A 15,267-nucleotide genomic window follows, 5' to 3' on the forward strand; every position below is an offset into this window, starting at 1 on the left:
AATAATAATAATATTGACTGTAATAACTCTGCCAACTCTTATAATTAACCTATAAAAATGCTTCGTTTCCCTTTGTATTGCTTCTCTGAACTCAGTATATGAAGATCTGTAACCCAAGTTCACTAAATAAAAAAGATTTCCTTCTTCCTACTATTCCCTCTCTATTATATTTCATTTACAAAAAAAAAAAAGGAAAAAAACATGCCAAAGTGTGGGGTACCGTAAAAAAAACATGCGAAGAACATGCAAGCTGGCGCGCGCGCTAAAATGTATAAAATTAATTAGAGCTAATTATTGCTATGGGATCTAGATACTTAATAAGGAAAGATTGTAAAGACGGAAATTTTGATGTGATTTGATCAAAACATGTTCCTTCTGAAAGCTCCTTCCAATCTTCAATAGAATTTATATCCTTCCAGTAATCCAAATCGAGTAAAAAAGAGCATTTTCCCAAAAGTAAAGTAGCTTCTTCATCTAAAGCTTCAAAATTATTGGAAAGAATTCGATTATTGAGATTCTGCCCAATCATACTAAGTATCTTAGTGTATTTTATAGAGTTTATCGATGACTCGGCACATCCTAGCTTTGTAAGTTTGAAATCCGAGATAATTTGTTTGTGTAACATCTCTAAATTAGTAATCATAGATTCAGAATTAGAATTCCCAAAAATATTGTCAACTTTTGAAATTTCTCCATTTCTGAGCCCTCTATATTTTAAAATTAATTGATTAAATTCAAAATTTGAATTTCCAATACTTTCTCCTGTAGCTTCATTTTCTGTGTTATTTATATTGTTCAAGTATTCTTGTGATTCATTGTTATATGGGGAAGAGAGGTCTATTTTGAGAGGAATATCCTGATAGTTTACAAGAAGATAAAGAGTATTCTGAGAGTAAGTAGTAAAATAAATCTTATTTGATTGGTTTGAATGATCCAAAATATTTTTACATATTAGCTGATGACCATTTTCTGTAATGTATATTATAAAGATGTGTTTATTTGTACATAAAATACATTTATGAGTAATACCAGGTTGAAGAGAAGATTTTTGATATAGGAAAATATCTTGAGCTTGAGGACTTGATACCAGTTGAATATTCTGTTCAAGGTTGCAAATATCACTAAAACAATTGTTATCGTTTTTACTTGCAAATGATGAAATATTCATAATTTCATGTAATAAGGACATATTAAATGATGGCTTATGTGTCCAACTCAACAAAGGGTTTGTAGCTTCACTAGTTTCAGGTAACAAACTTGATGTTGGTGTAAGTTGTAAAAGTTTTAAGGAATTATTGGATTTATAGATGAAGAAAAGAGCAAATTTATGAAAATCACCCAAAGATATTTCAAGGTGAATCTTCATTGTTGATATACTATTTTCATGATTTCTTGTATCGGTATTTTCAAAGCAAGGTATTGCTATCAGATTTGAAGGATAAAAGTCACCAATTTGATTAAAGTTTAAAGTCCAACAAAGTTCTACTACTCCAAAAGAGTCGTGCCTAAAAAGAATAAGTATTTTTGTTTTTTTACCATTAAGAGTATTAGGAATTTCTGCTGTTATAAAACACATAAATGATACATTCCATTTGATATAACTTGATGGGAATGAAAATATGAGAATATCCTCATTAAATGTTGTTTTACGTAGCTTTTTAACACCTTTTCTACGATCAAAGGGAGTTCTTATGGGAGCTTCAGAAGGTCTAGTATATTCAGAATAATCATCAAAATCCTCAGTATTTTCAGCTATTTTAGCAGTTCTTGGTTTAGATCTTTGAATTCTCTCACTACTATTCCATGCTGATTTAAGTAATCCAACAATACTTTTCAGGTGACTTTTAGATTCTTTTTCAAATTCTGGACAGAAAATTGAAGAATCAGAATTTTGATTCTCAGATTGAAAAATATTTTCATTAAATTTTGCAATATCCCACCAATTAGATGACATTGAAAAACCCAAAACTTGAGCAATTTCTCCAGATACTGTTATTCTAAGAGTATGAAGTTTTAAAGTACTAGTAGAAATAACAAATTGAAATTCTCCATCTCCAGTTCTAATTGCAAGAGAAACAGAATGATCATTTTGATCTTTTAATAAAGCCTGATCTTCAGTATCTTGGTCCTCCTCCAGCTCTAAATTATACACTTTAGGTTCTACTGAAATGTTTATACCTTGTGAATGCATTTCAGTAAAAGATTTAATATCGTGACAGTAAACCCACATATATCTTCTAGTCCAAGCAACTAAAACATAAACCATATCATTGTATTTAAAAAATCCAAGTTGGGAGACTAATAAGGAATCTCCATTCGGTATAAACCTTAATAAGTCTTTTGGAACGTTAATATTCCACTCTAACAAAAATTCATCGTTTGTACTCCAACAACTACATTTCCACTGAAAAGCAACTTCTGAGTTATCATTCAAATCCTCCACTTTTTCTAATGATATACATATTCCTTGGTTTGGGTCTCCTCTTACTGGTTCTTGCTTCATTTTACTTGTATTATTTGTTTCTATTTGCAATTCTCGCACACTATAATTTTAAGCTTCTACCAAATAGTGGCTCCAAGAGGAAATGGTAAAATTTAGTTGCAATGTATTTCTGTATTTCTATGAACCTCTTTTCTCAGCCACTTTTGAACTTTCTTTTTTTTCATTCAATTCTTTTTTACTTTAATATGCTAATAAAGTATTCATTGTCTAAACTTTTGGCGCCAACACATGTTGTATTTTAACGGCTTGTACATGTAATAGTGGGTTTTATAGTGTAAGATTTACGTAATAATTTGAATAAAAGAATTTATAAAGGAAGATTATATAGAGGGAAAATAATTCAGGATATTTAAATCAAGAGAATAAACATGAACTATTTATTAAGGACTAAGTCTAATTTTTTGCTAATATATATTTTAATGATTGGTGTGAAAAAAGCATTAGAGTAAACAAATGCGGTATAGTATCTGTATATAAACATGGAAATGTGAATTGAAGATTAGTTAGTCAGTTTTGTGTTTTTTACCTTTTTTTGACTTTGCTGAATTTTTGTTTTTGGAGGTTTGTTTATTATTATTGGTTTTGTTATTATTAGTAATGGGTTTGTAAATATTAGTAGTCTTTGATCTTTCTTTACTATTTAAATACTTATAAACTGGGTCTTCTTTCATAACTTTAGAAACTTTCATATTCCTTTTAATATCGTAAATCATAAATAAACCAACTTCAGCAATTAAACATAGAATAGAGCATGCAATTCCAATGAAGATTCTGGAGTTAATATCCTCAAGACCCATATATAATGGAGCATAGAATCCACCAATAAATGTTAAAATAAGACCAATTAGTGCATTCATACTCATTAAAACGTCTCTAGAATAGTGCACTCCAAAGGCATCTGGTACATTATTTGAAGTTTTAGTATACTTAGCTTGCGATAAATTTTTGATTGATGATTGATATTTACGTTCTTCTGAGCGCTTTCTTAATATTTCTATTATAGACAAATTTTTTTGTGTTGCATTTTTTTGATTCTGATCTAAGTCGATCTCTTTTTTGCTATTCAAAAGAAGTTCTTGTAGACTTGGAATAGAGTCAACATTCTTTTCATCAGTTCCATTTTCTTTATTAATAGAGTTATATTCTTTAACTATTTTTGAATATGCTTTATATAATGTATCTACATCAATATTATCTGAGTTTTTAAAGGACTTATCACCATATTTAGAGAAGAAATCTTTCAGTTCTGGGGTAACTGAAACCTTCATTTAGCTCAAATATTGTCACTTCTGTTAATGCTATTACTACTTTTCGTGGGGAATTAATAATCTATTAATTTTTTTCTTTTCTTTTTCTTTTAGTGACTTTATTTAATATTTGAATTAATCTTATTCCCGCCTAATTGTGATCTTAAAGAATTAATTTCCAGAGGTTCTTAAAGATTCTCTTGAAAGGATATGATATAAATAAAATCTTGTAATTTAAGAAAAAGAGAATCGAAATGAATTGTTTTTTTGCTAATGATAAATTTTTATACATCTTTCTTATTAGGTAGATTTTTCAAATCATATTCAGTTTCAAGATCCTATCTATTGCTTTATTATACATAGTAATATTCAACTATTACTTTCATTAATAGATTTATTTATTTAATTAGGCCACTTTAAAAAAAAAGTATTGAATTTTAAATGTGGGTTTTTTTTTGTAGAATACAAATAGTTACATTGAACTTTTAGTTAAAATTAATAAACAAAAATTACAGTTATTAAATAGCTTTTAATCAATTATCAAGTTATGAAATTTTCATTAAAACTTAAATTACTCAATATTAGTAATTCTAATATGCTATTGAATTTTTATTTTAAACATTTACAAGTACTAATAGTTATATAAGTTATCAATAAAATAAAAATATTAAAAAAATTATATTAAATAAAATTTTTGTAAAAGCTCACAAAGTTTAATAGTACTACCGGCAATTATTTTCTTATAATATTTTGAATTCTTATGCATGCAAGAATTATGCAGTCATTATTTTTGGTACCGGCATAGGCGCCACCTTGCATGCAAAAATTAGTTCATGTGGATGCAGAAAAAATAATAGTGTGGAATAAAAAGAATTATACGTATGTAATAATAGTAAATGTTAAAAAAAAAAAAAAAAACTTAAAATAAGTGGCAATAATAATATATATAAGAGAAAAATTGTGAAGTAAAAGTTAGAAAGAAAAAGTAGAATTTCAACAAAATTCTATTGTATTTCTTTTTCTCTTAAGTCCATTTTTTCGATGATAAATGGATTCAAATTGATATAATTAAAGATTGACAACTAATTATTTAAAATAAGCTTTTAAGGAAAAAGAGTTACTATAAAAGTACGAAAGAAAAACAAATTAACGAGAATAATTCTTCAAGAGTTTAAATTTTTAATAAATCAACGATATTATATGTGAAATAAATTACTATCATTAAAAAAAAAGCTGAAAATATATATATATATATATATATATATATATTAGCAGTTCCTCTTTATATATATACATATTGTTATTTATATATAAATATATAATATAGGGGAAAATGACTGATCATAGCCAAATTATGGATAGTGTGATTGCAACCCCAAGAGCTTCAAGTAATGGTAGCATATTCTGGGTTACTCCAACACAATTTAATCCACAAACAGGCACTTATCAGACACATTATTATTCAGATGATTTGGTGAAATCTGGAACAGTTAGTGTTGGAACCCCAACATGGAAAAATAATTCAATGGTTCCACAAGCAATTCCATCTTCAAATATAAATAGTAAATCAGTTGCAGCTCCGATTTTAATTCCTCCTCCGCAAAGCCGAAATTTGGCAAACTTTGAAGATCCAGTGATAAGGATACCAGAAGGAATAAAAGAATTAGAATATGAAGATGACGACGATCAAAGTGTTGTAGATATTAAACAGTTAGGTCAAAATTTTGATTATGATTCAGAGAATGGCGATAATTCAAATAGAGCAAAGAATGTGGTTGATGCTGTAGTTGCATTAGGACATGTTTTAGTTAAAGATTTGCAAAAAGCAGTACCAAATTTAAAAAACAGTGGAAGTTCAATTTTTGAAAGCTGTCTTGCAGGTTCAAATATTACTGGTTTAGAAAATGAGTTGGCATTTTCTCCAAAAAATATATTAAAAGATACATTAAAAAACAATACCCAAGTTAAGCCACATTTACTTCCTAATGGGGTAACTATGCAAGAATTAATTGCATCAGGGGGTAATATTGGAAGTTCACCAGATAAAAGATTTAAAAAAATGTCGAGTATGCTTTCATCTTCAACATTATTATCTTCAGAATTATTTTTTGATCAAAATAAATTCCCAAGAATGAGCTTAATCACTTATGAGTCATCTCATAATAATAATAAGGCAATTCAATTGAATCAGGAAGCCGTAAAACGTTTAAATTCAGATTTTGGAGATTCACCTCTATGCTTTATAAGCTTGATTGATTGCCCTAGTGAATTATTCTCAACTTTGTTATTAAATCCAGATTTGGAATCATTATCAGTACAAAAGATAATTAATAAAGAGTTATCAGATAGACAACAACATATTACCAATAATCAAAATAGTTTGGTTGATTTATACTATTGGTACAAAGATGAAGAATTTATATATTTATTATTAGATTTTAAAATTTCAATGATACCAAAGTTACATGATATTTTATTAATTCTAGCAAATTCTATTTCATCTACCGTTGTTATGAATAATTCTGGAATAATTAATCAAGAATCTTTAAAAAAGCTTGTACCAATTATGGATTTACAAAAAGAATTTGAATCACGTCAAGAAAAAATTATTAATAAATTGGTTAATAATAGTAAATCTGGAGGTATGAGTAATAATAATAATAATAATAATAATATAAAGAGTGGTGAATTTAATACTCCACCACGAGAAGTTGGACAAGAATTAAAAGATGATGATTTCAAAACAGCTCAAGCTAATCCATTGTTATTATTAACTCCAAGATATAAACCTACTCTAAGATCAGAAACTTTTAATGAGTTTAATCAAATAACTGAACAAGAATTAGATAAAAATAATTTAAATCATGGTACTCCTAGAACCTTATTATGCACTTTAAAAACTACTCCAAGGCCATATTTAGTATGGTTATTACATGATTTTAATTTCTTATTATATGATACAGCTAATAATATGATATTAAAAAGCATTGATTATTTTGAGACACTTATGACAGAATTAGGTTGTGGTTATGAATGTGAAGATTCACAGATTACTTATTTTGAAAATCTCAAGCTTTATTTAAGATCATATTATACAATGAAAGAATGTCATACATTAGTTTCACCATATACAATTGATAATAGTGAAAGAAAAATTAGAATGGATCATATGAAACAGATTGCTTGTTTAAGACAGAGATTACTTGGAATAAGTAAAAATCATGCAATCAGTCATAAGCTTGGCCAGTATAATTCATCATTAACAATTAATCGTTATCTTTCAATATTCTTTAAAGTATTAAATAATAATGAAACACAAGATCTCTCAGAGTTGAATGAAATTGTGCAAAGAAGGTTTTGTGATAGAATATTAATGGATGTTAATGATTATTATTTGTCAGAAGACAAGAAATTAATGGAATCTTTACCTATGAATGAAACTGCATTAAAATGTGAAACTAAAGAGATCAGATCCAAATGCATGCATTTATATAAGGAATACACAAGTACATTAATAGATACTGATATTTATATTGATTATAAGATTCAATTACAATCAGAATTACAAGATAGAGAGAATGATACAATAAAAGAGAATTTAAATATTTCAGTAAAATATTGTACAACATATTTGAATGAGATAGCAAAAAAGAATATTTCAAATAAATTATATAATGGAATAAAAAGTAATAATACATCATTTGAAAGTTTAAATAATAAAAATAGTAATATTAATTCAAGAAAACAATATAGTATATTAGATCTTGAGAAGGATTTGGATGATATATATTTAACTATGTTAGATAGTTTGAATGATAAAATTCCAAGAGAAATATCATTGAATTGTTTTCTAAAAGTGGCAAATGAACTTAGACATGAATGGTATCAAGTTAATGGAAGTGGAAATAATATGGGGTTAAACTCCAGTTCAGTTAATAGTAAAGGAGTGGAAAACGATAAAATTGGAATAGAAAATTGTTTTGGTAGTAATAATGGTAATAATAGATTTGATGATGAATTTATGAGAAGAATGGAAACTCCTGAAATGCTAGTAAATAGGCTGAATGCTGATTTGGAAGAAATTGATTCGGAGTATAATGGTTATTCTTTGATGCAAAAAAAGGAGTTATTGGAAGATATATTATTAGAAGCAACAAAGAAGAAGGATCGATTAAGTGATTTTTATAATAGTAACCAACTATATGGTTTAGATAATTTAATAACTGCAGTACAAGATAGATTGGATATAGTAAATTCAGAAAGGAAAAGTATTATGGATAATAACGAGATACAAAGACAGATGATATTAAAACAAAAGCATAAACGTTGGAGAAAGTTTTTTCCTTGTTTAAAGAAGAATATTAATTATGATGTAAATACAATTAATAATACAACAAATAATTGTAATAACATTCAGATGAATGACATGAGCCATTCGATAGATGAATCATATTAAGGTATGAGAAGGAAAAAAGGATAATTTATAATATATATATATATATATATATTATAAATTGAAAGAAAAGAAGAATAAAACAAATATTATATTCTATATTTCGGGGTTTATTTTACTTGAAATATGGTTTTAAATTACTCAACCAGTTGATGATCTTTGCCAATTTCTTCATAGCAATATATAATAATTCTTTAATTACATGTAAAAATTAATAGTAAATTTAATTAAAAAGTTTGCAGAAACAATTTCAATATTAAAGTTAAAAAAAGGGTATAAATAAAAAAAAAGCATTAATTAATAGAAATATCAAGTTAGAGGAGATAAAGTAATTAATAGGAACGGATAATGAAAATTAGGTAGTATAGAAATTCAGAAATAATTCCAGAAAGTGATAATGTTAGCGAAAAAAGACAATATTTTTTTCTTCTTTTGAAGCTAGTAATTATTTATTTTCTAATGTATTATCAAACTATTTATTGAGATTAAATCTTGCTCTCTTTTTTAAAATTATTATTATTGATATTTCCTACATAAAACAGAAAGAATTACGTGTCATTTATTATTTTTGCATGCAATGCAACTTTTGGCGGTAATGTAGTAAGAATAAGGGGTATGTTTTAATATGGTGAGAAGTTAAAGTTGGGACGACCTTCTGACGGAATATTGTAATATGGGGAAGAAGTTTCATAAGTTGATCTGTAGTTTGATAGTGGATCTGGTGTAAGGAGCGGGTTTGGTGGAGAGTTGGAGTGTGCGGTGAATTGGTCTTCTTGTTTTCTGGTGATTGTGCTAGAAATTGAGTTATTTTTTGATAGAATAGTATTATGTGGTGGAGTAATTTGATTATTATGATTACTATAATTGTAGTTGTAATTACTATTAGTACTAGGATTAATATTAGTATTATTATAGTTATAGTTGAATGTTTCCGTAGTATTTTGGTTTTGAATTCCAAGTGAAGCATTAGTTTTAGGTTTAGAGATCGATGATAATGAGAGAATAGGCTGGTTATTACTGTTATTGAGTGTAGATGGTGAAGGTGGTTTTGAAGAGATAGTTTTCATATATTCATCATTTGGACTTATGATAGTTTTAAGTTGAGGAAACTGTTCAGTTGATGCATTAATGGGTGTATTATAGATTGAGCTATTATTATTGGGAATAAAGTTTTGAGGATGATGAATATTTGTATTATATGTTGAGATTTGAGGGAATTGACTTTGGGATTGAGGGATAGAGTTAGATGAGGGTGAAAAAGGTTGTTGAATATAATTAAGATTTTGAATAGAATTATTGTATGGGAGTTTGTTATAAATTTGTTGATTTGGTGGGGAGAATGATGAAGATTGATTTTTCTTTTGTAAAAAGATATCATTTCTGCATCTTAAAAGATTAACAGTACCGTTAAGAATTCCATTGTTTACAAGTTGGAAAAAGTCATCATAAGAGCAGAACTCTTTGTTAAGGTAATCACGAATAACTTGAGATGCAAGTTTTTTAGATTTTTCAGAGGAAATTTGAGTTTTCTTTTTTGGTTTTCCATTTTTATTATTTGTAGTAACTTTAATAATACTAATATGTTCAATAAGTTTGGCAAGCTCATCAATAGAAAGCAATCCATCACGATTGGAATCATAGTAGAAGAATATGAACTGTAATCTAAGCCTATTGAAATTTGGAGAATTTTTTTCTTTAATATTATATGGTCTAAAAATGAGCATTCCAGTAAGAAATTCGACTTGGGTAATGTAATCATCTTGATTTCTATCCATTACACTAAAAATAGTGCCTCTATATCCAACTTCAATAATATTGACATATTCCATAAGTTTTTCAAATTCAAAGTTTGATATGAATCCTTTAACAGTATTTGAAAATGAGCTAAATAGAGTAGATAAGTAGTTGCATTCATTTTGAACATCAAGTTCAACCACTGCAAGCGGTAGAAGTTTGGAGTAGCTATTCCATTCTTTCCAGTTGGAGCTATTTGGTTTAGTTACTGTACTCTTTGCATTTGCATAACCTCCAAATTCAGTTTTTTTTGCTGTATTTAAATCAATTCTGCTTGATGATATTACATTATTGTCGTATGAAGATGGTAATTTCCCGGCTCCCATTGGTGCTCCTATAGTAGTTATTGTTGCTGTTCCAGTACCTAATTTTATTGGTGCTGCTGCTTCTCCAATTCCAGTTCCAGTTCCAGTTCCTGATGAAATATATTTTTCTCTTGATTGATAATTACTGTCGATTATTCGACTGGATTCATCAATTGTATTAATTCTATTTGGAATAGTTTCATATTCTATTGGTGTATTAAAATTATCGTTGCTTTGATTTAAATATTGATAACCACTTATATTATGAATATTATTATGTTGATTAATATATCTTGGATATACATTTGGGGATGAAACATAACTCTTATTAGTATTATTAAAGTTATTATCGCCTGTATAATAATAAGTTCCAGCATTATTTTTATCTGAATATTCTGATAATGGTAATTTATATTGATTATAATTTCCGGGTGAATTTGGCTGTAAGACTTTTTTCATATTGTTTAAATTCATGCTAGTACTGGGATTACCACCTATTCCATTAATATTTGCACAGTTTCCAAAACTTAGCAATTGGCTCATTTTGCGATATTCAATCAGTCACTTTTATTATCTTTTCTTTCTTAGTTTATACAATCTTAACTTAATTAAAGCAATAATTTTATTATAATTATTATTATATTTAGGATTATGATTGAAAACTAAATATTGTGGGCTTTTTAAGTAAATAGATATATAAAATTAAATAAAAAAAGAAGGAAATGGATCTTTCTTGATTCGATTTTGATTTATATAATCAATCAATAAGCCGAGTTACTTATTTGTAAAAATAAATTCACATATATTTCTTTTTATTTCCTTTTTTCTTTTTTATTCCTCTTTTTATTTTATCCCTTTATAATAATAATCTACATAATATATACATGGAAAATATTATGTATGCCTGCTTGCCCGCCAAAAATTTTGAAACACGTGGAGATTAAATGACTAAATAAAAAAAGAAAAATAAATAAATTTATTCTAATAATATGGAAAATTTTCTTACATAAAGTTGTATGAAAGAACATCGTTATTTTATTTTATTTTTCCTAATCTTATTAAAAACATAAAAAATCTGAATATTTCTAAATTATACTGCATTCCAAATAAAATGTAATTAGTTATTATCTTTAATTATATCTTGAAAATAAAAGGAAATTATTTGGGAAAGAAAAAAAATAATTAGCTAACAGTTTAATATCTATTTTTTTAAAAGTATTATTAATAATTAAAATTTTATTTGTACAAATCATCATTACCGGTATTGTTTGAAAAAAAATGCTTGCATTTTCGCATGCATGCACAATTTTTTACTAAAATCATTTATCCACATAAAATTTTATGTGGACAAAAATTTTAAAAAAATTAAAATTAAGAATAGAAACGAATAAATGGTTTATAATGTTTAATTTTGGTATTGAATATTATCTCGTAAATGTATACAAAAAAGAAGAAAAAAAGAATAAGTAGTAGTAAGAAGAAGGATTGTTTGATTATTGGTAATTTAATTTTATTTATAGAAAGTAAGTGTATTCAAGAACTCAAGTGAATATATTACAAATACTAAATATTTATTAGCGTAATAAATATTGAAAAAAATTAATTATTTAAAGTATTTGATTAATAAATATTAATAAGATATATGCGTAATTTGAAAGATTTAGGAGCAAATAGAATATTACAAGTGTGGGGCGGCCTGTATGTGTGTCATGTCGTAAAATAAATATTTGGGTTATATAAAAATATAAATATATATTTTATATTTATATTATATTGTACTTAAAAAAAAAAAATATATTAATGAATAAAGTTTTTCAAAGAAAGGAGAACACAAAACTTGGCTAAATTATAAAATCGAAACTTTTAATAATAATAATATTATTATTATATGCATAAATATATATAAAAGGTATAAACAAGATATTGCAAAGAAGAGAATTAATTAAATAGAGAATATAGTGGTGGTTAGTAATAAATATATAATGAAAAATATTTGATCCAGAATCTAAAAATTAATAAAATATTCTCTCAGTTAAAATTAGGAGAAAATAAATAAAATAGTTTTAAGGTAAATAAAGAGAATGCAAATTAACAAATAATATTTGAAATAATATATAGTTTAAGGAAAAATTATATATTTGAGAATAATAATAATATATTTGAAAAAAATGAGTATAAATAAGAAAGATGCTAAAATAGAAAAAAAGCAAAGATTACCTGAAAAATGCACATTTATTGGAAATCTTGAAACATACAAGATTACAGATACATTACAGGATAGTTTATATGGTAAGGTATATCAAGGATATGGTGAGGATAGTGGAAAATTAGTGGCTATAAAAGTATTAAGTAAGAATGATATTATTACAAAAGAAATGAACAGGTTATTACCAGAGACTCCATTAGCCGAAGTATTTTTTGCAGATGAAATGGCAAACCATGAATATCTTGCAACCATAAGGGATGTATTTGAAACAGAAGATTCTCATTGTATAATAAGCGATTTAGCAGATGGAGAAGATTTGTTGGAATTATTAAGAAAAAATAGATATGGGTTGAGTGAAGATCAAACAAGAATATGCATAAAACAAGCAGCAATAGCTTTAAGTAAGTGCCATGAAAGAGGATTTGCATTACAAGATTTTAGTTTAGAGAATTGCTTATTATATTCAGTAATTGAAGATAAAGATTTGAATGATGAGAATCAAAGTGAGAATATAGAAATGGAAAATGATAATGAATCTATTAAAGGTGAAATTTTTAATGATAGTAATAGTGATTGTAATAAAATTGTAAAAAAGAGATTTCAGATTAAGGTTTGTGATCCAGGTCAAGCAGTGAGATTTGGTAGATATAGCCAAGAAATTGAAATGCCAGTTCCATATTTAGGTTGTGTAGGTAAGAAGTTTAGACCACCTGAGATATTTGCAGGTAAGCCATATATAGCAAGTAAGGTCGATAGTTGGTGCTTGGGTTGGAGTACATTTTATTTATTATTTGGAACAGAATTATTTGAAAGTGTTCATAATATAGATAATGATATAAGGTGGCAGTGGTATAGTATGGGTTATAGAGATTATTTATATACATATTTGGGTATAAAAGAAAAATTAAGTATTGACGCACGTTCATTTATTGAATCATTAGTTCATCCAGATCCAATACATAGAATAAGTATAAAAGAAGCATTAAATCATCCATTTTTAAGAGATGTGAATGAGCATGAGAATTTAACATTGGAGGATTGGGGGAGGCCTTTATATAATGAATTAAAAAATTCATTAAAAATTGAAAAAAGTGAAAATTATACAATACCATTTATTCCAAAAGTATATAAAACAAAATATTTGAATTTGTATTGTACTGGTGACAAGCCGAGTGGATATTTTCCCATTAATTATAAGAATAATAAAGATCAATTGGGTGGAATGAATAATTCAAAATTGGTAAAGTTTCAGAATCAAAGATCTGTCTTAAATAATAATATACCTATAACTACTAGATCTAATAATAATAACAATAGTCAAAATTCAATAGGGTTAACAAGTATTTTCCAAAAGAGAAAAGTAGGTAAAGGCAATGGAATTACCACAGATAGTTTAAATGGGAGAGGCATAATGAATAATAGTACATCAACGATTATGATGAATAGTGGTCTTAATAATAATAATAATAATACTCAACAAAAAAAAGTCTCAATAAATCAAAACCAAGTAGGTTGCGGTTTATCTGCTGGACTTGGAATGGGTGGAATTATGGATGTTGGATATAATCAAAAATTATTTTATTATCAAGGGCAATACCAACAACAGAGCCATAATCAAAATTATTATGGATATGGATATAATCCATATTATAGTTCGGGTTATATGTCGGGAATGGGAACTGTTCATCCTCAATATTATGTTGTTCCTTCTCCTTTAGGTGTTAGTGGTATTAATAATACTACACAAACAAAAACGGAGAGCACTCAAAATATTTCTGTAACGGGAAGAAAAGAAGAAGCAAAAAAAGAAAAAGTTACAGAAAAAAATGACATTGATGAGTGTAATAGATCTAAATTAACTACTCAGCCATCATTATTATCAAATCGTAATGCAACAACAGCATTAAATACTGTAAATTCTGCTACTAATATTGAAAATAATACTTCTACTGCTACTATTACTAGTACTGCAACAACTTCTCCTTCAGTAGTAACTCCGAATATTACAAATATCAATTCTTCTATAATTTCATCTAATACTGTTTCTAAAGCAGCAGAATTGAATAATGGCCTATCTGGGAGAGGAATAGGAATAGGAATGGGAGCAAATTCTGTAATGTCTTATCAAAGATACGGTGGTTTGTCAGCAGTGGGTGGGAGAGAAGGTTATTCTACCTCATATGTACCAGCTCCTAAAGTAGGGATAAATGCAAATATTCAACAATTAGGTTACGGAGGAATCGCATCAGGAACAAAAATGGTTGGAACAGCGAGTAGTAATAATAATAATAATAATAATAATAATAATAATGGCTTTGTACAAAATGTTAAAAACTTTTCTTATGTGCCACCTCCATTAACAAGTAGATATAATTATAATAATAATAATAATAATATTGGAGAAGGAGGAGGCCGTCAGCATCTGTTCCAAAACTACCATCAAGCCAAAAACGTTAGTAGTAGGTCAGGAGGGAATGTAAGTGGAACAGTCGGAGGTTTAAGTGCAAGGTTAAACTTTGGATCAATGAGTTATGTGCCACCAATAATAAGGAGGTAGCCAATTTAATTACAAAGTATCCTTTTTCTTAATAAAAAAAGTAAATGGTACCTATATGGTATCGAATATATATATGTAATTATATTATTACAGTATAAATAAGATCCGAGAGGAAACTAAATAGAAAATTATATATCTCCAGTATAGAAAGATAAGATATAAACCTTAAAATCTAGTAGTAATCCTTTGTTTCTTTAATAAT

General features: G+C 26.9%; 5 protein-coding genes across 5 annotated transcripts; 2 read left to right on the top strand and 3 right to left on the bottom strand.

Moving 5' to 3' along the window:
• Positions 1–277: 277 nt before the first annotated feature.
• Positions 278–2,503, bottom strand: cgd1_3190 (hypothetical protein; the record flags this gene model as incomplete). Its single annotated transcript, XM_628135.1, has 1 exon — positions 278–2,503. One exon carries the CDS (start codon positions 2,501–2,503, stop codon positions 278–280), a length of 2,226 nt encoding a protein of 741 aa, XP_628135.1.
• A 503-nt stretch (positions 2,504–3,006) lies between these two features.
• On the bottom strand, positions 3,007–3,771 carry cgd1_3200 (hypothetical protein with 2 transmembrane domains, possible apicomplexan conservation; the record flags this gene model as incomplete). The annotated part of the gene is made up of 1 exon (XM_628136.1): positions 3,007–3,771. The coding sequence occupies one exon, from the start codon at positions 3,769–3,771 to the stop codon at positions 3,007–3,009; it is 765 nt and encodes a 254-aa protein (XP_628136.1).
• Positions 3,772–5,083: 1,312 nt separating this feature from the next.
• cgd1_3210 (hypothetical protein) lies at positions 5,084–8,206 on the top strand (the record flags this gene model as incomplete). Its single annotated transcript, XM_628137.1, has 1 exon — positions 5,084–8,206. The coding sequence occupies one exon, from the start codon at positions 5,084–5,086 to the stop codon at positions 8,204–8,206; it is 3,123 nt and encodes a 1,040-aa protein (XP_628137.1).
• A 617-nt stretch (positions 8,207–8,823) lies between these two features.
• Positions 8,824–10,845, bottom strand: cgd1_3220 (erythrocyte membrane-associated antigen; the record flags this gene model as incomplete). Its single annotated transcript, XM_628138.1, has 1 exon — positions 8,824–10,845. One exon carries the CDS (start codon positions 10,843–10,845, stop codon positions 8,824–8,826), a length of 2,022 nt encoding a protein of 673 aa, XP_628138.1.
• A 1,580-nt stretch (positions 10,846–12,425) lies between these two features.
• Positions 12,426–15,065, top strand: cgd1_3230 (protein kinase; the record flags this gene model as incomplete). Its single annotated transcript, XM_628139.1, has 1 exon — positions 12,426–15,065. A coding segment is annotated over one exon (2,640 nt), but the record flags the coding sequence as incomplete, so codon positions are not given.
• Between the last annotated feature and the right edge of the window lie 202 nt (positions 15,066–15,267).

The sequence above is a fragment of the Cryptosporidium parvum genome, chromosome 1, assembly GCF_000165345.1.
Source record: "Cryptosporidium parvum Iowa II chromosome 1, whole genome shotgun sequence".
Lineage (NCBI taxonomy): Eukaryota > Apicomplexa > Conoidasida > Eucoccidiorida > Cryptosporidiidae > Cryptosporidium > Cryptosporidium parvum.